The 21,871-nt window shown below is 50.3% G+C and overlaps 8 protein-coding genes across 8 annotated transcripts; 5 read left to right on the forward strand and 3 right to left on the reverse strand.

Annotated features, from left to right (window-relative positions):
- Positions 1-835: 835 nt before the first annotated feature.
- On the reverse strand, positions 836-2,618 carry FTJAE_3463 (uncharacterized protein; the record flags this gene model as incomplete). The annotated part of the gene is made up of 3 exons (XM_037349763.1): positions 836-1,141; positions 1,193-2,122; positions 2,592-2,618. The coding sequence occupies 3 exons, from the start codon at positions 2,616-2,618 to the stop codon at positions 836-838; spliced, it is 1,263 nt and encodes a 420-aa protein (XP_037209393.1).
- Positions 2,619-4,810: 2,192 nt separating this feature from the next.
- On the forward strand, positions 4,811-5,852 carry FTJAE_3464 (snrna phosphodiesterase; the record flags this gene model as incomplete). Its single annotated transcript, XM_037349764.1, has 2 exons — positions 4,811-5,114; positions 5,173-5,852. 2 exons carry the CDS (start codon positions 4,811-4,813, stop codon positions 5,850-5,852), a joined length of 984 nt encoding a protein of 327 aa, XP_037209394.1.
- Positions 5,853-7,823: 1,971 nt separating this feature from the next.
- Positions 7,824-8,325, forward strand: FTJAE_3465 (cyclin-dependent kinase regulatory subunit CKS1; the record flags this gene model as incomplete). Its single annotated transcript, XM_037349765.1, has 3 exons — positions 7,824-8,078; positions 8,166-8,224; positions 8,295-8,325. 3 exons carry the CDS (start codon positions 7,824-7,826, stop codon positions 8,323-8,325), a joined length of 345 nt encoding a protein of 114 aa, XP_037209395.1.
- Positions 8,326-10,272: 1,947 nt separating this feature from the next.
- On the forward strand, positions 10,273-13,462 carry FTJAE_3466 (ERO1-like protein; the record flags this gene model as incomplete). The annotated part of the gene is made up of 7 exons (XM_037349766.1): positions 10,273-10,362; positions 10,419-12,010; positions 12,058-12,157; positions 12,664-13,104; positions 13,154-13,195; positions 13,248-13,376; positions 13,451-13,462. The coding sequence occupies 7 exons, from the start codon at positions 10,273-10,275 to the stop codon at positions 13,460-13,462; spliced, it is 2,406 nt and encodes an 801-aa protein (XP_037209396.1).
- Positions 13,463-14,687: 1,225 nt separating this feature from the next.
- Positions 14,688-15,501, forward strand: FTJAE_3467 (uncharacterized protein; the record flags this gene model as incomplete). Its single annotated transcript, XM_037349767.1, has 3 exons — positions 14,688-14,797; positions 14,846-15,370; positions 15,420-15,501. The coding sequence occupies 3 exons, from the start codon at positions 14,688-14,690 to the stop codon at positions 15,499-15,501; spliced, it is 717 nt and encodes a 238-aa protein (XP_037209397.1).
- A 286-nt stretch (positions 15,502-15,787) lies between these two features.
- On the reverse strand, positions 15,788-16,507 carry FTJAE_3468 (uncharacterized protein; the record flags this gene model as incomplete). Its single annotated transcript, XM_037349768.1, has 2 exons — positions 15,788-16,037; positions 16,299-16,507. The coding sequence occupies 2 exons, from the start codon at positions 16,505-16,507 to the stop codon at positions 15,788-15,790; spliced, it is 459 nt and encodes a 152-aa protein (XP_037209398.1).
- Positions 16,508-17,956: 1,449 nt separating this feature from the next.
- On the forward strand, positions 17,957-20,739 carry FTJAE_3469 (beta-glucosidase; the record flags this gene model as incomplete). Its single annotated transcript, XM_037349769.1, has 6 exons — positions 17,957-18,085; positions 18,141-18,266; positions 18,318-18,576; positions 18,629-18,848; positions 18,896-20,198; positions 20,245-20,739. 6 exons carry the CDS (start codon positions 17,957-17,959, stop codon positions 20,737-20,739), a joined length of 2,532 nt encoding a protein of 843 aa, XP_037209399.1.
- A 604-nt stretch (positions 20,740-21,343) lies between these two features.
- Positions 21,344-21,871, reverse strand: FTJAE_3470 (26S proteasome regulatory subunit N7; the record flags this gene model as incomplete). The annotated part of the gene is made up of 2 exons (XM_037349771.1): positions 21,344-21,562; positions 21,623-21,871. 2 exons carry the CDS (start codon positions 21,869-21,871, stop codon positions 21,344-21,346), a joined length of 468 nt encoding a protein of 155 aa, XP_037209400.1.

The raw sequence follows: 21,871 nt of genomic DNA on the forward strand, positions 1-21,871 counted from the left end.
CCCCTCTCCCCAAGACCCTCCGCACATTCTCCTCCTCGCCTCTTCATCCGGGTACTTATCAACACTCGTCCCGCTCCCCGAGACAACATACCGTCGTCTCCTATCCGTAGCAAACCAGCTCCTCCCCGCACTTACACCGCACGGCGGATTAAACGCCAAAGCGCATAGGTTACCTGATGGCATACGACCTGTAGGCGTAGAAGCAGCTGGCGGAAGGGCGATTGTGGACGGTGCTGTTTTGGCGAGGTGGGCGGAGCTTGGTGCTGCGAAGAGGGCGGAGATAGCGGGTAAGGGGGGATATGATGGTGTCGGGGAGTTGAGGGAGGAACTTGAAGGTGTTTTGGGTTGGAGTGGATTGTCGTATTTCTAGATATCGTGGATAAAAGGCATAAGTGGTTTGTTAATATATAGCTTCAATGGCATGGCATTACAAGGGTAACTTTGCAAGCGACGACGGTGGTGTCTACGTGAACTCAATATCAGTCAATAGTCTCACTGATGCTGTCACAAACAGTTATGTGTGAATGTCAAAAGTGTCTTTTCAAGGAGTGGCAGTACAAACACAGCTGTATACATACTGGAAACCATCTACAAGCCAAAGAAAAGAACAAAGAAAATGAGTAGTAAACGACTTTTGTTTTCCCAAGTCTGTTTCTTCCATAAATCTGAACAGGCCATAACCAAAAATATATATCCAATAGCGCCTGTCTCATCAAGTCTTTATCGTCACTACTCGCCCAAGCCTTCTCCCTTATACATAAAATCCCAGAAACAAAACGCCAGTACCAATCCAAGCTATAACCACAAGAAAACAATATCACAAAGTTGGAGGTATTTACTCAACCTCTACCTTCTTACGTCGCATGCTGCCGAAACGTCGTCGAATGCCGTCGCTCAGACGGTGCTTGCCCGTCGAGTTGTTGCGGCGAATATCAGTGCCGTTTGCGAATTCAGGTGTTGTTCGTGGATTCTCGCTGAAGCTGCGGTTGTGGCTGAAAGGTGGGCGTTTGCTGCCTCGCATGTTTGATGAGAGTTCGTACTCGACGGGTTCACCTCGGCGGAAACGCTTTTGCTCCTTGAGGTCCTTCTCGTAAGTGTAAGAGGGCTCGCCCTTGCCCTTGAGGTCATCGGGGTGATATTGCTGTTCAGGTCAGCAACTGTTTAATGATCGCATCATAGAAATGTCACTTACAATGCCATCCCAACGCTTGTAGGCGCCACCAACAGCGTCAGGTTCTCGCATGAGATCAGCACCCTCTTCGTAATCGATGGTGTTGCCGCTAATGTCCCGCTCGCCGCTGGGAATAACAGCAGTGCCTTGGAGCGGCATCTTTCTAAGCAGAGCATCTTGGATGTTCTCTCTGGGAGTAGCGCGAAGAGCTTCTCGGTTCGAGTCTTCAACAGCAGCAACGGGCGAGTACATCTTGTTGCGGTTGCGGCTTGCCAGAGTGGCGTCATACGGACCGCCATGATGATACATTCCGCCAATGGTATCCAGAGCATCAATTGTGTCTGTCATGGGCATTTGCTTGCGACGAAGATGAGGGGCGCGATCAGCTGCGCGAGCCTCCTTTCTAAGGATGTCGAGAGGTCGGTGAGACATGTCGCCGGGATATCGCTGGATCAGTGAGCGTTGTCGCGAAACTCCACAGTTGCTGGCACTGAAGCTGCGATTGTGTGAAACTGGGGGGCGGTTGCGCGGAGGCGGAGCTCTAGCACTGGCTGACCGATTGACAGAGGAAGTGAATGGGTCACGACGATAATCGGAAGGACCTGGGGGAGAATCCGGGGGAGATACGGTCACTGACGGAGCTGAAGATTGACGGCGCGCGGCGGCAGAGTCGGAGAAAGGGTTCGAGGAGTGGAAGCTGTCGCGGGTTGGGCTGGCAGATGTTGGCGGAGTAGGATAGCTGCCTTGGCGATGTCTTTGACTCGAATGGCTTGATCTGTGCCTGTGCTTTCTCTCGGGAGAGCGATCTCTGTTTGAGTTTGAGTTCGAGTTTGAACTTGAGCCTTCAAGAGAAATGTTTCGAAGTTGAGCAGCAAGACTGTGAGATGCGCCGATACCTGTATCTTGGTTTGGTTCAATACCGTTCAATGGGTCAAGAATGTAAGCCTTGGCCTATGCAATTGAGTTAGAATGTTTGCGATGAAGAAAATGGTGAATAAAAGGTTGAAGTGAGTGATTGCGCGAAGATGTTGAGTCTATGTAAGTGGTCTGCCTTTTTGCCTTTTTAGAACGTCATCAGGCTTGCGTGGACAGCGGGCTGTGGTGTACAGCTACGTAGGAATAAAGTTACCACTTGGCAAACACAAGGAAAACAGCCAAGCAACGTCAAGATTGGAGCCCGATGCAGGGATCTACATTGACGCAACAAATACAGAATAAAGGGTCCTCGCTGGGGCCCTGACGTTGTTCCATCATTGGCAGGCTTGGGCATGGGGCATGACGTTGGGGAGAAGCGGACAGAAAGTGATCGGCCCTGACCAAGAAACAGAAGAGGAAAAAGACTGGGGCATGATGGACGTTGACATTCGATATCCACGAGCTAGGTATAGCCTAGCTCAGGTAAGGGTCCAAGAGAACTTACCCATTGCTTGTCGCTTGAATCCTTCATTGTGGCGACTGCTCTAGAAGGAAGAGAAGGGTTCTGGGGAATTGTTTGATCCCTGCGAAAGAGTCGTCGGGTTTGTTGAGTCGGGGACGACGATGGTGATTGACTGAAAGAAGCGATGCGATGGCGCCTACAAGCAAATCGTATTCGAGAAAGATGATGGCTGTGCTTCTGCTCAATAGTCTAATGCGATTTCGCTTGGTTGTTGTCGGTATCGATTCGATTGTAAATGCGACGTATCAAAGTGATGGACTGATTGATTGATTGTGTTTCGGTGTAAGAGACAAAGTTTGGGGGAGAAGAGACAAGGGACCGGGACAAACAAGGTGGGAGGAGATGCAGCTCATTTATCAACAGAAGGCACAGCACAACATGCACAGCCTAATCCTTTCAAGACAACCCAAAGAGAAAAGAGCCTTCTTTCTTTCTTAGCTACCTAAGGTACAGGACAGGTACGGCAGGTACAAGGCAAAGAAAGTGAGGTAGGGTTGTAGATCTCTGCGTCTGAGCGGTCTCGGTCTCGGTCTGGTCTGGTCCCCTCCAATCCAATCCAATCCATCATGCGCCCATTCAGAGTCTCATGGGGATGGGGGGGCACTGTAGCGCATCATTTAGCGGGGAGGGGCACTTCCCGTCTCCCCTCGTGATCCCAAATAGCACCTTGGACATGAACTTGCCCACGCCATTCACACTTCAGCCGCTCCATCCGCTAACGCTATTGACGCCTCTTCAAACGGATCAGGGACTTTCCAGGTAGAGCCGTTCATCTGCTGTTTCCATCTTGGGCAATACATAGTACGGAGTTGAGGCTAGAAATCATGGAGGAGGGGACCCCAGACGAGCAGGACGAGTCACACTCAATTCGGTCCCGCACGTCAATGTCATTGTCAAATGTCAAATGTCAGTCAGTGACTCAGTGTCTGTCTCTCACACAAGGCTCGGTCGATCGGCCTTGCTCAACTTTACTCTCCCAATCGCGGCACACTCGGAAGTAATGGTTTGAGAGCGACGTCAGCTACACGAGGTTTGGAAGCCTCAACGCGCGTCCCAAAGATAGAGATAGAGCTAAAAGGCTTAGCAGTGGATATAGCATGAAGAAGACGAAATGATGGAATGCCAGCTGTCGAACGAACGGAACAGTCAAACGGACCTCGCCATTTGATCAGTCACCTGATGCATCAAAACCCATCTCGGTCACTGCACGCCAAACCTTGTCTAAAAAGGGTCTTCGCCTAACGAGCTCGCTACTGCTTGTAGGGACTTTTTAGCCCCGACAGATGATTAATGGTCTCGTCTCCAATGGAATGGCTTCCCGTTGGTGTTTCAAAGGCTAAAAGTAACGGATGACAGCTGGCGGAGCCCAACTCGACGCCTGGGCCACCTCGATCAGGCCGGCGGGGAAGACGAGTCAAGTCCGGCAATTGATGATATCACAGACCGCTACCTCTTTACAGAATTGCATTGATCAGTTTAATGCCGGCATCTGCAATTAGAACACAAGCTAGAAAAAGTCCATAACTACCGTTTGAAACAGTATCAAGAGTCGACGCTGTGACATTCTTATCGTAGAGTTTATATGAACAATTGATTCGTCCTTGCATGTGAGTTCAAAGGCACCACCAATTCCACACCAGCAGAGTTGCATCTGCTCTACACCCTCAACTTCATATTTTTAGCCTCAAGGTTTGTACCTTTTTCAATGACACCTTACTAGATCGTCCGATGTCTGGATATCTCGGCCAAGGAACCTTCTTTGCTTGGCCCCAGAACTGACGCATTTTATCTGCCATGACGTCCCATTGCTACCCTACATCGATACGCGGATCAGCAGCAAAAGTATCTAGATCCCCGGCATCCCGGACATCGGATCTTTCCATTGCATCATTGCCAAAACGACACAGGCACGGCAGACGATTCAACCGGAGAGTATGTACTTCGTAGTACCCTACGTAGGCACTGGGCCATCACCGTTGAAACGGGTCTTCAAGTCCAAGGTGAACGACCCCATCGTCGTCGCCCACTCACCTCGCCCCCACTCACCGGGAATAATTGCCGCGTAAAAAGACCAAACGCAATTCAGACAACCCACGACAGGCCGATTATCCGATCTCAATCTAGAGATAAAGAAAAACACCAAAGGATTACGTCTGTATGACGTACATAAAGCTCCGACACGGAATATCGGGTTTGAATCAATGGCCCTTGTCGACTATTCCTCCTCAGAGTCCGACGACGAGAGCTCCGACCGTGTCAAACGCCGTAAGGGAGTTGACGGCATCGCGACCCACTCCTCGCGGAGTACAGATGGAGATGCTGATACTCGCTCGGTGAGCAAAGACGCGGATGCTTCGTCTATGCCACCGTTGCCCGATACGTTTCATGACCTGTATGCCTCTACTGTTCGACAGAGTGTCGTCGATGACCCGAGTCTGCACCATGGGCGAAAACGCCAAGTTCCTCATGTAGTTGGTAACTGGCCCAGTCATGTTTACATCGAATGTGTGTTCCTGATGTCTTCCCAACTTCAATCAACCCATGAAAAGCTGACCTGCTTCAGGGCACCCCTCGACAAGACAACATGCGTTGTTGACGAGTCTCATGGCTGACATTGAGAAGGAAGTGTCAAGTGAGATCAAGCTTCATAACTTCCTGACAAGCGACCTGGGATCACCTCTACCCCTTCATATCAGTCTGTCTCGGCCACTGTCCCTTACCACAGGGAACAAGGATGAGTTCTTGGGCAAGATCACAGAAGCCCTCGACAACAGTGGCATCGCTCCCTTTGTTGTTCGACCACAAGGGCTCGCATGGTACAGATCACCAGATTCGGATCGCACGTTCCTCATCCTTCGTGTCGCCAGTGGTCCCAAGTCTCCAACCAACAGTAAGGATGGAGTTAAACAACCTTTGAACCCAGAACTCACATCACTGTTGACAAAGAGTAACAAGGTTGCAACACATTATGGACAACCTCCACTGTATCAAGGGAAAGCCAATGAGCCAGTGGGAGATGCATTCCATATATCCATTGGCTGGACCTTTCACCTACCAGCAGATGAGATGTCACTCAAGACACTGCGATTGTTCAGACAACCAAAGTTTGATGACATTCGGAAATGGGAGGTCAACGTTGCTGGCATCAAGGTCAAGATTGGAAATGCGGTGCATCACATTGGACTGCAGGAGACTGGCCGGGGCGGAGGATCTTCGAAGCGACCTTCTTTTCTCAAGTCATGACATAGCTGGTTCCATGCCATCATCGATTGCAGTTCACAAAAGTCATACGTTTTTTATATCAAGAGAACCAACAGAAACAGACGTCAGAACAGACGGAGTCATGGGGGTACAAAAGGATGCCGGATCGCTCGCCCCGGTGAAACGGGCGGATTGTCTCGGGATGGGCTTGGACTCGGCTATCATTCTAGAAGATTGGGGTCATGAAGTTTCGGGTTGCTCCAGGCTACCGAGGATCAATTCGATGCATGGTCCAATCCAGAAAAAAGCAAGATGCGAATCGGATGTCTGCGGGCAACGCAAAAACAAGACCGGATGTCCGGATAAGTCGCAGCACAATGTGACATCGTGCATATTGACATGACGTGACATTCGGCTCTTGAAAAGAGCGAGCAAGGGAGGGTCTTGAGCTGAGAAGAGGATACACCAGCTGAACGAGGTGGAATGTGAGATGAGGCCATTGCTGCAGCATGATATGAGTGCTAGCTTTGACACTGGACAGAGGGATGAGAACGAGACATGTGTTGGAGCCACGTGCGAGAGTTTCGTGACTTTTCAGCTTGTTAGGGAGAGGGAAAAATTATGAGTTGAAACTATTTCACTATCATCTTGGCTATCTGCATTAGTGTCTTGTCGACTGCACCATTGGGTTTGAATAGCTTCGCAAGATGCATTGGTTATCACAGCTAACGCACGAACCTCTTCTCACATTCATGTGATTGAGGCTTGGGCAACGGCAATAGGAAAAGTCCCGGAAACGCGTGGGCTTGTTAGTTATGTATTTCATGGCCCCCAACTTCAACGGTCATAGCTAGGTCCCCTGGATATTCGAATCCTTGTCAGTGAGATTGAGTAATAAACGATGTCGATCATTTGAATTGGAGGGGTAGATTCGATGCAAAAAGAGGACGAGGTAAACAAAAGCCGTGACTGGTTGACGATCAAACATCCATTCTCCAACTACACTGTTTAAGGGAAGCAAGATGAGAGACATTTGTGGAGGCTATGCTTGGACTAGGAGAAACAACATGATTAGACAGAAGCCACTGATTGCCTGAATAGGCATCATGCTTGAGGTTGAGGCCCTATTTCGAGGGTTCGTTTATTCGTGAAGGGAAGGGACGCAAAAAGGAGGGGGATTTATTTGGTGTTGCTTGGGAGAGGTAAATGGTTTGTTTACTTTGCTCAAGCCACACAAAGCCAATGCCACCCCTCTTCACCACTGGATGCCACTGAAGCGTAGACACCTGCACCCACCAAATCGAATCGAATCAAATCAAAGCAAGGTTCCTTCCCGCGTGAACGAACGCCGTTGGTGCTATCCCATTGCCTTGCCTTGCCTTCTATTTCAGGTTCACCCTCTCAACACCATCACCAAAATCTTTCCTTATTTCCTCTCATCCTCACCCTTTTTCTTCTTCTTCCCATCTACACTTCTTCCTCTTTCACTTCTACCCGCAAGGATTTACTGATTCTCTTCCATCTCGATTGACTCTTTCGCCATAAGACTCAATCCTGATTTTCTTCACCAGCTCTTTTTTCACGCTCACCAAAACTTTTTCGTTGCTTCTAAAGCACGGCTTCGTTCTGTTTTCCTCCGAGGCTCTCTCCCCCCAAACTGGGTTTCTAACAAGAGGACCCTCCCCCCGTCTCCATCCAAGTTTCTACCCCGGAAGATCTTTGACCGCCTCCGAGAAACCCAGCCTCGCGCTGCAAGATTCTACACTTCCCGCCGATCTCGCGTGACATCCGCTCTCAAAACAATTTCGCAGAGGTCCAGATTCACTCGATCTCGTTCAAGGCTCAGCAAACACAGTCGACGCAGCATTCACCTCGCAAAGCATTGGGGAAAATCGCAGATCTCTGTTTTTTGACCCGCACTTCACCAATCGATCGGCCGAAGCTCTTGTGCCCCTCCCCGCACCCTCGAGCTCTCTCTCTCCCCTCATCAACCAACAGAACACAACCGCCAAAATGCCTTTCGACATCGATACCGCTCGCCGGAACAAGACGCCCCGGCCTCTGTCGGACTCGGAGCGCGCTCGCGTGGAGGAGTTCATCGACTCGATCCACTACTCTGCACGATACTCGGACAGCGAATATGAATACCGCCATGTTCAGCTCCCCAAAGCCATGCTCAAGGCTATTCCCAAAGACTACCACGATACCTCCAAGGGTACCCTCAAGCTCTTGTGGGAGGAGGAATGGCGAGCTCTTGGCATTACTCAGGTACGACTTTACGCCCTTGCCAACACGTGCCTCCATCGTTGGCGGGGGTGACGAGATTGCAAGCAATCAGGACTAACAACCGTGAAGAGTCTAGGATGGGAACACTACGAGGTCCACGAGCCAGAACCGCACATCCTCCTGTTCAAGTATGTTGTCATGACAATCCCAAAGCTGGGATCTACCTTGAATGTCTCCCGATGGCTAACGTGAACTTAGGCGACCGCTCAACTTCCAACCTCCCCAGTAACCAGCTAGACGCACGACTCAGATTTCCCCCAATGTACCATACATATTTACTGCACAGCACCCTTTTTGTCGGTGCCATACTCAAGCTCAGACGGAGGTTTCCACGTCGGCTCACGATTTTACGGTTTGCACGTTCACGTTGAGATATAAAGAGAGAGAGAAGCAAAAAGAGACTTATTGGTTCATCAAGTTCGCAACGTCCCCCGTTCATCCAGTCGGTAGCAGGCCCGTGGGCCTGTTTTACCTATGCTATGATATGCGATACCCTGTCGAGATGTAAAGGGAGGCGAATTACCAGTCTCCTGGTTCCGAAGTCTGTGTATGACGCATAGACACTGAGTTGCTGTCAAAGCGGCAGGGCAATGGGGAGATTTGCATCACAGAGTGGATGGGCTACGGGATGATGGGAGTCGAGAATTGGATCCGCCATACCTAACGACCAAAGACGTGAGGGGGGACGTTTATAATACGAGAGTTGGATCTGGGAACGATCCGGAAAACGCGTCGCGCGTGGGTGTTTGGGGCTTGGTTGGGCACTTCGACGAGTTGTTTGCTGGTTGTTGCTTTCTAAAACGTGTTTTATTCGTTGAATGTCTCTGATTTGGGGCTACACTTTTTTTTTTTTTGGAGGAGGAGGAGGGGAAGAAAGAAGAAGGATTTGCTCAGTGATACCCCTTCTACAAGCGCATGATGGGACGAAAAATGGGCTTTGTGATGGAGGCTGGGTGCAGAAGTACATGGAGGCAGATGATACAGCATCGCATAATAATAGGTGAACAAATGATCGATTTACTGAAGGTCCGTGGGTGATGGCCTCATTGTCGAGTTGTGGCGTCTCGGTCGATGATCCATGAATCACGGCTAGTTTCCCAGAGCCATGGGATGTGAATGCGCCACAATTGTGAAACAGCGAGTTGGGAAAATAAAGGGAGGATGTCATACGAGGGTCTTGGTTGGATGGGAATGTTGAGCGACTCTCGAGTTATGGCTATTTCTTACTGTAGGAAGTATTTAATGGAATACGATAATGCTTCGTTAGGTGAGCTGATCCAGAAGCCACAGCCCGGCAGATCGTCTGATGTCTCTTTTTGGTCCGAAGGCTGTCCCTAAATCCGCTAGGATGCTTTCAAATCAGCTCAGATCGGCAGACGGAGACATGCTTGGTAATTGGTGGTTTTGGACAGATTTCACTTACACCGTTACACTAAGATTATGCATACAATTGAAGTTCCAGGGAGAGTTATTGCGTCGTTGTTATTGTTATGTGACTATTTTGACTTGTCAAGATGACGCGCCTTCGTTAGTAGTAATTACAGAGATTTATTGAAGCTCGCTGAGAGAAGCTTGTTGACTGAATGAATACTCTGTAAAAGTATTCTGAGAAGAGACAATTCGGTAGAGTTCTAGATCAATTCTAACTTAGGTACTTCGCCTCACGGAAGTCGGAGCATTTCTGCATGTAGGTTGGGTTGGTACCTACATCAACAGCCAGCGTGTCATCTTTCAATGTGTCTGTCTGTCCATACGTAGCACACGAGCAAGTTTATTTATAAGTAAATCCTCCGTCTCAAGTCACTTCTCAGCCCATGAATTAATTAAATTCATTCTTTGTCTGAGTTTAACTCGCAACGTCGCTTGTTCCCTTGAATTACAGGTACCGTTCGACTCAATTGAATCCATTCCTCTTTGGGAAAAGTGTCCATCGCTGCCCGCCGAAGCCGTCAACCCACTTTAGTCTACTTTACTTGCCGCTGGCTTACTTTCATACGTCGCTTCTTCTTTACATCAAAACGACGGCTTTGAAGACGGGACTTTTTTTCTTTCTTCTCTTTTACTCTTTTACTCTCGCCTTTCACTCGTTGGCGATTGTAGCATCAAGACTTTGTCATCTTTCGTTACACACAATCTGACACCTACGCTCCGGCTCGTCGCTTGAGCTTCAGCGACAATGAAGTCTGCGAGCAGACTATTCTATCTTTCTGTGTTTGCCCTCTGGGCTGCACCCGGTTCTTGCGAGAGCTCTAGTGATGAATGCCATGTACGTTTATCGCCACCTACGCCACTGCGCAAGCCATCGTTAACATGTTCTTCTAGATCTCGCCCAAGTCAATCGTTGGCGATGCCTGCGCTTCGTATGCGACTCTCGATAAACTCAACACCCTGACCAAACCGGCCGTCGACGACCTCACCCACAACACCGACTTCTTCTCGCACTACCGAGTGAACCTCTTTCATAAGAAATGTCCCTTCTGGAACGACGAGAATGGCATGTGCGGAAACATTGGATGCGCGGTTGAGACGCTGGACAACGAGGAGGACATCCCGGAGATCTGGCGTGCGCACGCTCTCGGTAAACTCGAGGGTCCTCGTGCTAAGCATCCGGGGAAGAAGGCGCAGCGCCAGCATCCTCAGCGACCTCTTGGAGGTAGTCTTGGAGAGAATGTCGGCGAGAGCTGTGTTTTTGAGTACGATGATGAGTGCGACGAGCGAGATTACTGTGTTCCTGAGGACGAGAGCGCGAGCTCAAAGGGCGATTACGTGAGCTTGGTTCGAAACCCGGAGCGATTCACTGGATACGCAGGCGATGGAGCCAAGCAGGTCTGGGACGCCATTTACCGAGAGAATTGTTTCCAGAAGAGCTCGTTCCCCAAGTCTGCAGATCTCGGCCTGTCTGGATGGAACCGCGGTCCCGCTGCCCAAGACTTCAAGCAGATTCTCGATGCGGCGGGTCGTCAGGCTCAGCTTGAGGAGCGTCGTCAGGAGAACCCCAATACTCCGTTCGTCGCAAACACTGGCTTCGAGGTCGACGATGAGTGTCTTGAGAAGCGTGTGTTCTACCGTGTCATGTCCGGTATGCACGCCAGCATCAGCACTCATCTCTGCTGGAACTTCCTGAACCAGACTACTGGCGAGTGGAGCCCTAACCTATCCTGCTACGAGCATCGCCTGCACAAATTCCCTGATCGCATTGGAAACGTCTACTTCAACTATGCGCTCATGACCCGTGCTATCGCCAAGGTTGGGCCTTATCTCCAGAAGAAGGATTACAAGTTCTGTATGGGAGACGCTTCTGAGGACGCGGCCACTCGCGCCAAGGTCCTTGAGGTCACCGAGAAAGCTGCCAGTGTCCCTCAAATATTCGACGAGAGCCTGATGTTTGTCAACGGTGAAGGGCCATCTCTGAAGGAGGACTTCCGCAACCGTTTCCGCAACGTCAGCCGTCTCATGGACTGTGTTGGCTGCGACAAGTGTCGTCTCTGGGGCAAGCTCCAAACCGCTGGCTACGGCACCGCTCTCAAGATCCTTTTCGAGCTCGATAACAATAGCGACGACGTTCCGTACCTCTCGCGCACTGAGCTGGTCGCTCTCTTTAACACCTACGCTCGTATCAGCAGCTCTCTCTACAACATCGGACAATTCCAGCAGATGATGGAGGAGAAGGCCTTTGCGGAGAAGGAGCAGGAGGGTCTTGAGGACCTCAACAAGAACGATAAGCTTAACAAGAAGTTTGAGAAGGAGGCTGAGGAGAATCCCCAGATGGACGATGCTGTGCGGGAGTTTATCGAGCTGCGACAGAGGGGTCCCAAGGATGACAGCACGATGGCTCACGTTGCCTTTGAGCTCGCCCAATTCAAGGCTGCTATCAAGATCATTATTAAGGGATGGATACGCACGCCCAAGGCACTGTAAGTTTATACCTCTCTCCCCGCCGAGCAAAGTCTAACAGTAACAGATGGCGTGTTTTTACATCAGAGGTCTCGCGTCTTTACAGAGTTTGGGTCGGTCTTCCTGTCGGTCCTAGATGGTGGTCGATGCGGCTGCCTAACCTTAACGTGCCTCGGGATGAGCTATGAGATGTCACTGTGTTAGCGGCTGTTTTTTTTCTTGCATATACAAAATCAGATTGCATTTTTGAGCGTTTGCTTTGCTCTGGGCATTTCGGTCAGCGTTGATGAGGGGTTTAGCTATAAATAGCGAAGAGATTGAGTTCGTATATGTCGTGATTGACTTTGAGTGAGTGCTGTGTTGATCTGTGTACTACATGTTGTCTTTGTTTGCTTTGGTGACATCGAGTCAACCAAGAGCGCATTCAGCCTTCGCTTATGTCTTAATGCCAGCTGCTGAATGACTTCTTAGCCTTCATGGCCCACCACTTCGCTGGAGATGTTGCCTGTGGCGTTGTTTTTGGCCGAGAGCTGAAGTTTACCAGGCATTTTATGCCAGGCCGTGACCACGAACGGGACTTTCTGGGGGCGTCAATGAGACGGACGAGGAATCAACATGCCACTTCTCAAGTGCCATTATTTCACCATGATGCACTGGATGCGAATCCCCGCAGCCAGTCTCGCCAGCTACAAATGCCCAGTCCGTCCCCATCCGCCAACATCAAGATACAGCTTCTACGACCAGCCACAACCTCCTCACCATGAAGCTCGCCCACGTTCTCCCCATCCTCAGCCTCATCGCACCAATCGCATGCATCAGGCAAAGACCCGAGACCTGGCCTCCCGCCATACCCGGGCGAGAAGAGAAATACTGGGGTACCAGCAAATACATCAGGCCTCCCCCAGGATGGAAACCGCCCTCAGAGGAAGAAAAGAAAGCGAGAGAAGAATTCATCCAGGTCCATCAAAAGGTCGTCAAAGCAATTGAAGATTTCATGTTTGAGACCACACGGTCAGGGGATCAGGAATTGGAACAGCTCAATATTGCGATGTTGTGGGTGCATGTTACTGTGGCGAGAGCGGGGGATGGGATTCTTACGCTGGAGGGACCTTATGTAAGATTAATGATGGGTTGGTTTGGAGATGTTGCTGAGAATTGTATAGTCTAGGGAATCGTGTTTTGATCTGCTGAATTATTTTCCCAAGGTGAGAATACAGCGACTGTTGGGGATGGAAGGGGTACTAATATGGTGTTTAGATTGCAGAGAAATGCTGGAAAGCAATGGCGGCTCTTGATGACCCGACGCTCGCATGTTCAACCGTCCTCTCCAAATGGGAAAAAGGGAGATTGGCAGAAAAGATAAAAGATCTCAGATTAATGTTCACAGTACGTTATACCTCTCCCCAGCTTCGTCATAGTGTACTGAACGGTGTTTGGTAGGTGTATGACCATAACTTTAGCCAGAGATGTGAGAATGCAGAAGTTGGGGCTCCGGGTTTACCACTGCCGCTGGTGGAGGATATAAGATGGCATTTCAAGAATACTGCTGAGCGGTATGCGAATATTGATGAGTACTGCAGGTCTAAGGGTTTGAGCTCTTCTGATGCTGGGCAGTGGTGAGTACCTACCTCTACTTACCATGTAGGTAGGTAGAGGGCTGGGACGGGAACTGGGGATGATTAACTTTGAGGCCCCCAACCGAGGAGCAGGGATTGTGCAGCTGGGGTGCAAGGGATGATGGTGAAGTTGCAGATGGAGAGAAGAGAGATTATCATTCAAGATGGAGTTGGAATGGGTAATTGAGGTCAATTGAATGAGTTTATTGTCAAAGAAAAGAGGAAAGAGTCTGTTCTTGTGAATTGTATCTTCATAATATCTCATCAACTCATATGAGCCAAGCCCAAGCCCAAGCCCAAGACTGCTGCACGTCAATCACAAACCCCCTCTCAACATGAATCATAAACAACTCCATCACATCACAACCTGACTCCAACATCCAAAAAAGCAAACATACTGTAATTTGTTATTTCAAGGTCCTTTTGCACAGACTCTCTCTCTGTCTCTCCACATGTGAAAGCCTGAAACAGCGGTGTTCCCAACCGACACCACACAACCAATAACGTCACATATCAGCTTCAATTGGTGTGGTTGGGCCCTACCAGGCTGGCGGTACTGTACAGGTAGAAGAACCCCCTTTTACCGACAGGTCGGTTCTGCAGGCTGTACGAGGAAGGTGGCAGATTACATGAACTCGGCCCCCAAAATCTCTCACTCTCACGATGGAGAGTGTGTTATGTTGGAGATGCTTAACGTGGTCAATAATCCGTCTCACCGCTTCAACATTTACTGGGTGATTCGGATTAAATGCCAGATTGATGATCGTCAGCCAAGAATTGTGAGTTTCAAGCCTCCTCCTCATCTACCTCCGCCCCCTGTGAACCAACCTCGCGGGTTCGCTTCTAGCTTCGTCTCCCCGGTCGCGGATGTGATTCCGGTGCATGAGACGGGTCCCATGCTGCTGGGACCAAACTTCGAGTCCGTCCCAGTCCCAGATGGTCGGGTCCGGTTCCCCTCTGTCGGTAACGGGAGGAGCCTTTGTGCTTGGCTGTTATTGGAAGGCCTTTATAACTAGTCAGCTGGCCCCCGCGTCTCTCTGCAAACCGGTATTCTTACTTTGTTAGTGTCAGTTAAGTCACCATGCATCATCTGTTGTCTGGTGTTGGTGGCTCTTGTGAGTCGACTGAGAGAGCCAACGGTGTGGCGAGGCGGGATAGTAGTATTTCTCTGGAGGAGAGTGCTTATACGCGGTATGTTGAGAGGCGTGTTTGTAGATGGGGACTGATCGTTGTGAACAGGGACAATCCTGAGACTTCAGGGAACACCCTCGTTCCTGTTGAGAGTCAAAAGATCGAAGACAGCCATGATCCCGACGCGGGGCATGGATGTACCCTTCCCATACCCAGTCCCTCTTCATCATCGTCCGTCGTGGCACCAATAGATGTCTATCTTCGGTGCGGCGAGAGCCTCGAGGCTAGGTTGATGAGGCTCGATGCGATCCTGTGTCAATGCCGACAAACATCGGAGCCTGATAACATGTCTCTGTCACCAGAAGCTTCAAGCTTGGATATTGCCAATACCTCACAAACACTCGATCAAAAGGTGCCAAGTACTCCTGTACTCCAACCTATCCGAGGCCCCAAGACTACAGACCTTCAACCGATAACGACAGACCTAGACATCGACATGGGAGACAAGATATCCGTCGACTCAAATGCTGTGTCTGACCTTCTTCTGTCGGATGCCTTGCAGGCAGCCAGTGACAACACAGAGGAATACAAAGAAGCTTTGATCAAGTACCAGAACTCTGCCAAGCGATCCGGGTATGTGCTCTATTGTTCTATTAGTATTGGGCTAACACTCACTACACAGGCGTAAGGACAGGGCTCGTATTCACAAGGACCCCAAGAAGCGTAGCGACAAGAAGCGGATAGCCAAGAGCAAGAGTGTATGAGCATGAGATGCGAGGAACTTACCTGTAGCTTGTTTTTGTGTGTCTAGACATTAATGGAAGCAGTTTCTGGATGTATACGTTGTGTTCTCAAGCTTCTTCTTCTTCATCTGTGCACTGCATCGATGTCAACTAAGGAGTCGCAGTAGGCACATGCTCCTTATCCTTAACAACATCAATAGCAAGAAGAAAAGAAAAGAACACCAGAAGAAGCTAAACGCGTTAGTCACACATCACCAACCCCTCAGTGACACATACCAACATGCAGCATAACCCCAATAGATGAAGCTCAAACCCTCCAACCAACGCCTTCCCACTCATCATGGTCCGTTGATGTCTCCAAGTGCGCACAGCACCGAGAAGTATCGTCCCAATCGAGAAGGAGTAACAAGTCATCGCTAAAGGCTTCCCCGTGACGAAGTATCCAAATGCCTGATGTGAACCCTCGTGCTGCAGCGAGAACAGCTGCGCTACCAACGTTCCGACCATTGACATCGCGACTGATGTACGGAGATAACCCAGAAACGTCCTCTCGTTGGCTATAACCCCACGTCAGTACTGTTAACAACCCTCAGTTATATCCCCTTCCCCTGTGTCAGTGTGTCAGTGTGTCAGTGCATATCAGAAGCCACTGCACAACCCCACGAACTGGACCACACCCGTATGCAATCCCATCTACATCACAAGACCCCTTTCCTCATGCCCGTCAAAGATCTTCCTCCAATCTTCTTTCGCGTCTCTCGGTGCACATACCTAGATGATCCCTCGACGCCGAAAAGTCAACCTCACAGCTCACATACTCGAGCCAGAACCTTCCCAGCCTCGACTTCTTCTTCACCTCCTCTTGCTCCTGCGGCGCAGCGGAGACATCTCCACGCGCGGAGGTGTTGCTGTTTCGGGGCCTTGTATCTGAGCTGTTTGCATCCGATGTCTGAGAAGGGCGATGGGATGGGGGACGGGTAGATAGGTCTTGCAGGGAGTATGATGAGTTTGACCTTGAGCGAAGCATGCTGTGATATGCGCGGATATAGAGTCAGTCTTGTATATGAGATTGGGGTTCTTTGATGTTGTGAACTTGGTTTAGTTTAGTTTGCGAGTGTCAATTGTTGTTCAACACGTGCGGATGTCGGCGCGTGTAAGCGGATGCTTCCGATAGCCTTGGACGCCGAGCCGGCCCCTCTTAGCCGGAGGACACACGGAGCATGGGAGATCCATTAGACGAGCCAGAATATCTGAAACATTACTCAATTGGGACGTAGATATGAGAGTAAACATTATATATGAAACATTTAATGTCACTAGTAGACAATTCATTGATATGAAGGCAATTGGGGTTGTTGACAGACAATAGCACTTAACATTCCAACACCTTGACCTTCAATAAACAAACTACACACTAACAAGTAAACTCAATGATCTGCTTCCGCCTGCATCGGCACTCAAACCGGCTCTCGTGCCAAAAATACCCCATTCAGCAGCCCGGAATATATCTCCTAAAACCCCATCATCACCATCATCCTCTTTTAAGCCAAGGCCCGATAACCACCCCAAGTGCCGAAACTTCCACACAAGGCAACTGCAACGAAAAAGACACATTTGGCTTCCATCACATACGTAAAAAGTCATGGCTTCGTTCTTTAAATACAGACTTAGCTGGCTTTCCGAGTTCCCCGGCGGTGCGCTCTGACCGACGTTGGGAATGACGGCCCGTAGACCCGTATTTCCCGATTCGTCCAAGGTACTACGTCCCAGGCTGTCGGGTTCGCTTCGCCCATCATCATCATACATGAGAATCGTAAGGAGAAGAACGTTCCCTCTCAGCTGAGATTATAAAGATAAGACGATTCACAACATCGTGTCACTTTGCATAAAACATGTGAACTATCATCCTTTCTAATATATTATTCATCGCACCACGTGTTTCTTACTTTCTTATCTCTCTTCTTCTCCCCCGGAAGCACCGGTGTCGTCTTCCGCTCTCACGGTCCGTATATACCGGCATCCGTTTCTCTCATCTCTGAAACAGAAAAGCACAAGTTCCCTATTGGGGTTATTTCACCGGCCTGTTCAGCCGGTCCGTCTAAATACAAGTACAAGCTGCGGGGCTATCTCTGTCTACTGCTTATTAGTGAGCGGATGCCTATCTCGACGGAATGCACATTGAACCCTTGTTCCCTGCGATCGCGAGCTCAAGTCAACCGATTGTGCTGTTTTCTGCTTATCCCGTTCGCCTCATGTTGCTTGGCTGCAGATGACCTTATGTGCCGCTCGCGTACCGTTGCTTGCAGATGGGATGGTATAAGGGAGGCTGCTATCACATTTTAGGTTTCTCGTTTGATACACACTCTTTCTTTCCGTACCTCGGTTCAACTTGCCTGTGCTTTCTTTGATCAACCTCGTATATTAGGCGTAGCAAGACGACATCGTACAGGACGGTTTTGGCATTTGCGGTAGCACAATGAACGACTCAAACACCCCTTCTACTCCTGATACGGAGTACTCTCCTCCATGTAGTCCCCAGCAAAAGATCCAGCATCTGAGAGATACTCGCTCTGCAGCAAGAGAGAAGCTGGCGAGGCTGACGCTGGTGGAAAAGGCATGAATTGTTGGTTCTTTGAGTGGTCATGCACTAACCCTTCTAGGTCTCACTCCTCACAGCTGCAGACTTTTGGCGGACGAAAGCTATTCCTGAGAAGGGCATTCCTTCAATCAAGACAACTGATGGTCCTAATGGCGCTCGCGGTGGCATCTTTGTCGGCGGCACCAAGGTCAGTGATATTCGCATGACATCACAAGAATAACTGAAACTGAGCGTGTAGGCTGCACTGTTCCCTTGCGGTATCTCACTCGCAGCAACATGGAACAAAGATCTTCTCTACCAGGTCGGACAACGTCTGGCCCTCGAAGTTCGAGCTCGATCAGCAGAAATGCTTCTCGCTCCAACAGTCTGCATGCACCGTCATCCCCTTGGCGGTCGTAACTTTGAGTCTTTCTCCGAAGACCCCCTTCTCACTGGAAAATTGGCAGCGCAGTACATCAAAGGTCTTCAAGACAAGGGCGTTGCAGCAACTATCAAGCGTAAACACCATCAATGACACAGTTTGGCGGGAGTGTGCTGACGAAGCTGTAGATTTCGTTGGAAATGAGCAAGAGACCAACAGGTTGACGATAGATTCGCTCATCACTGAACGTCCTCTTCGGGAGATCTATCTGAAACCGTTTGAGATTGCTGTTCGAGAGGCTAATCCCTGGGCTGTCATGACTTCGTACAACCTCATCAATGGCGTGCACGCTGATCTGAACAAACACACATTGAAAGACATTCTCCGCGGAGAGTGGGGATACGAGGGGTAAATCGAAGTGACCTATACCTTGGAACAACACTGACTTGTCGCAGAACCGTGGTTTCCGACTGGGGAGGCATCAACTCGTCAATCGAATCTGTGGAAGCAGGGTGCGATATAGAATTCCCCTACTCCTCAAAATGGCGTCTCGACAAGCTCGTCACAGCCGTCAACGAGGGTCGCATTTCGATTGAGGACATTAACCAAGCAGCAGAGAACGTGCTCACGTTGGTGGAACGACTCAAGGGAGGTGATATGTCGCCTGAAGCACCTGAGCGGGAAGATGACCGTGAGGAGACAAGGGAACTCATTCGAACTGCTGGTCACGAAGGTCTCACGCTCCTCAAGAACGACGGTGGCATTCTTCCTTTGTGTCCTCAATCTACCAAGGTCGCTGTTATTGGACCGAACGCCAATCGACATATTGCAGGCGGTGGTGGAAGTGCAAGTCTGAACCCATACTACAACACCATTCCGCTTGATAGCATCCGAAAGGTATCCAAGCAGAAAGTCTCGTTCGCTCAAGGTTGCCATATCCACAAGTGGCTCCCCGTTGCATCTGAGTACTGCACTGAACAGACGGGAAAACCAGGCGTTCACATCGACTGGTATGCGGGAGACAAGTTTGAGGGTAATCCAGTGGTGAAGCAGCGTCGAACAAACACAGATCTCTTCCTCTGGGACTCAGCACCCTTGAGCGAAGTCGGCCCCGAATGGTCTGCCGTGGCCACGACGTTCCTCATGCCGAGGACAACGGGCAAACACACCATCAGCTTCATGAGCGTTGGACCCGGAAAGCTCTTCATCAATGACAAGCTGGTTCTCGATCTGTGGGATTGGACCGAAGAAGGCGAGGCGATGTTTGACGGCTCGATTGACTACCTCGTTGATGTTGACATGGAGGCTGACAAAGCTGTTGAGCTGCGCGTGGAGATGACGAATGAACTCCGTCCCTTTTCGAAGCAGAAGCAATTCGGCATCACGCACAAATACGGCGGTTGTCGTATCGGATACAAGGAGCAGGATCAGGTGGATTATATCCAGCAAGCAGTCCAGGCGGCTCGCGACGCGGATGTCGCTGTTATTGTAGTCGGAGTCGATGCGGAGTGGGAGTCAGAGGGTTACGATCGTCAAACAATGGATCTTCCTGCCGATGGAAACCAGGACAGACTTATCGAAGCTGTTGTCAAAGCTAACCCCAAGACCGTTGTCGTGAACCAATCCGGCAGCCCGGTCCACATGCCATGGGTCGATCGAGTGCCTGTAATTCTCCAGGGTTGGTATCAGGGACAAGAAGCGGGCAATGCCCTCGCCGATGTCCTCTTCGGTATTGAGAACCCGAGTGGCAAGCTCCCAGTAAGTGATCTCCACCCATCGTGTATTCCTTGCTAACACCAAATAGAGCACATTCCCCAAGCGCATCGAACACACTCCAGCATGGCACACCTGGCCCGGCGAAAACCACAAAGTACTATACGGCGAAGGTCTCTACATCGGCTACCGACACTACGACCACGCCAAGATCGAGCCCCTCTTCCCCTTCGGCCACGGCCTCTCCTACACGACCTTCGAGTACGGCCGTCCCGAGATCTCGACAAAGACCCTCACCCCCGATGGCGAGATCAAGATTACCCTCGCCATCTCCAACATCGGAACTCGCGCGGGTGCAGAAATCGTGCAGCTTTACGTCCACGATGAAAAGAGTCGCTTGCCACGACCTGAAAAGGAACTTGTGGCGTTTGAGAAGGTATTCCTTGAAGCGGAAGAGACGAGGCATATCACCATCAAGTTGGATAAGTACGCTGTTGGGTATTATGATGAGACTGTTCCTGGGTGGATTGCGGAGGAGGGCGCTTTCAAGGTGCTGATTGGAGCGTCGAGTACGGATATCAGGTAAGTTCCCTTTACGCAGGTGAGGATGACCGCTAATCATGTAGACAATCGACGAGGTTCAATGTGAAGGAGTCGTTTACTTGGGTTTTCTAAAGGAGCATCGTAGCAGGGCGGTTTGCAAAGAATTCGACGATGGAAGAGAATCGGGATAGTATCAGCTGTTCTTCCAGTCTAGACGCATCGAGATACCGTATGCAGAATTTCAAGACATCGTCGCGTATTGTGAAGCTGCTGTCGCCCAATCGTGAAGTGTCCCTAAGGCCGCATCAGATAACTGTCCGGACGTACCCTACCAAGTCACAACAACCGTTGAAGCAGTTGTATTTGCATGTCACATCGCGCAAGGGTTCATGAAGTGCTGACTGTTGTTCAAAGACGCCATTGAATGCCTTGACAAGTCCAAGGCCGGGTCGTGTCCCAGTTGTATTCTCATTCTGTTCTTGCATACGTGTCAGGGCATGATCTCCCAGCGAAATAGCGAAATGAACATACCTCGTGTATCAAAATTACACTGCCAACGTGCTCTGGTCACGCACGTCGGCGATTACGCATGTATAAAGTCTCTGCGTTTTCCGATCCAGCCCTATTCTCCATCCCATGATTTCCGCTCAATCGCGCTCCTCACGATCCTTGCCCTCGGGGCTACGACTCCTGCTCCGTCCTCTGTTCCGTCCACCAGCACCCCGTCCACGCCCAGGCTTACCAGGCGGAGGTCGCACGAACGCAAAGTCCACCGAGATCGTCTGGTCAAGCAACTTCTGGTTATGCGCGCCATCAATAGCGGCGCGAGCCTCCTCCAGCGTCGTGTACTCAATAAGCGCGTATCCCTAGAATCCCCCACTGTATCAGCAATCCATCTCCGTGTTCAATGCGTGTTTCGCGCTTACCTTGACGTAACCGCTTCTTCGGTCGAGGTTCAGGTGCATGTTCTTGATCTCGCCGTACTCTCCAAAGAGATCTTGTAGGGCTTCTTCGTCTGCTTCTTCGTGGACGTTTGTTACGGCGATGATCCAGCCTTCGATGGAGCGGACGGCTGTGGCTTTGGTGTGTGTTTGCATGTCGGATTCGTTTCGCGCGGGGGAAGGGGGAGAGCCCGCCTCGACGTCGACGTCAACGTCCATTTCTACGTCAGCCAT

This window comes from Fusarium tjaetaba (genome assembly GCF_013396195.1).
Source record: "Fusarium tjaetaba strain NRRL 66243 chromosome Unknown NRRL66243_c0000067, whole genome shotgun sequence".
Lineage (NCBI taxonomy): Eukaryota > Fungi > Ascomycota > Sordariomycetes > Hypocreales > Nectriaceae > Fusarium > Fusarium tjaetaba.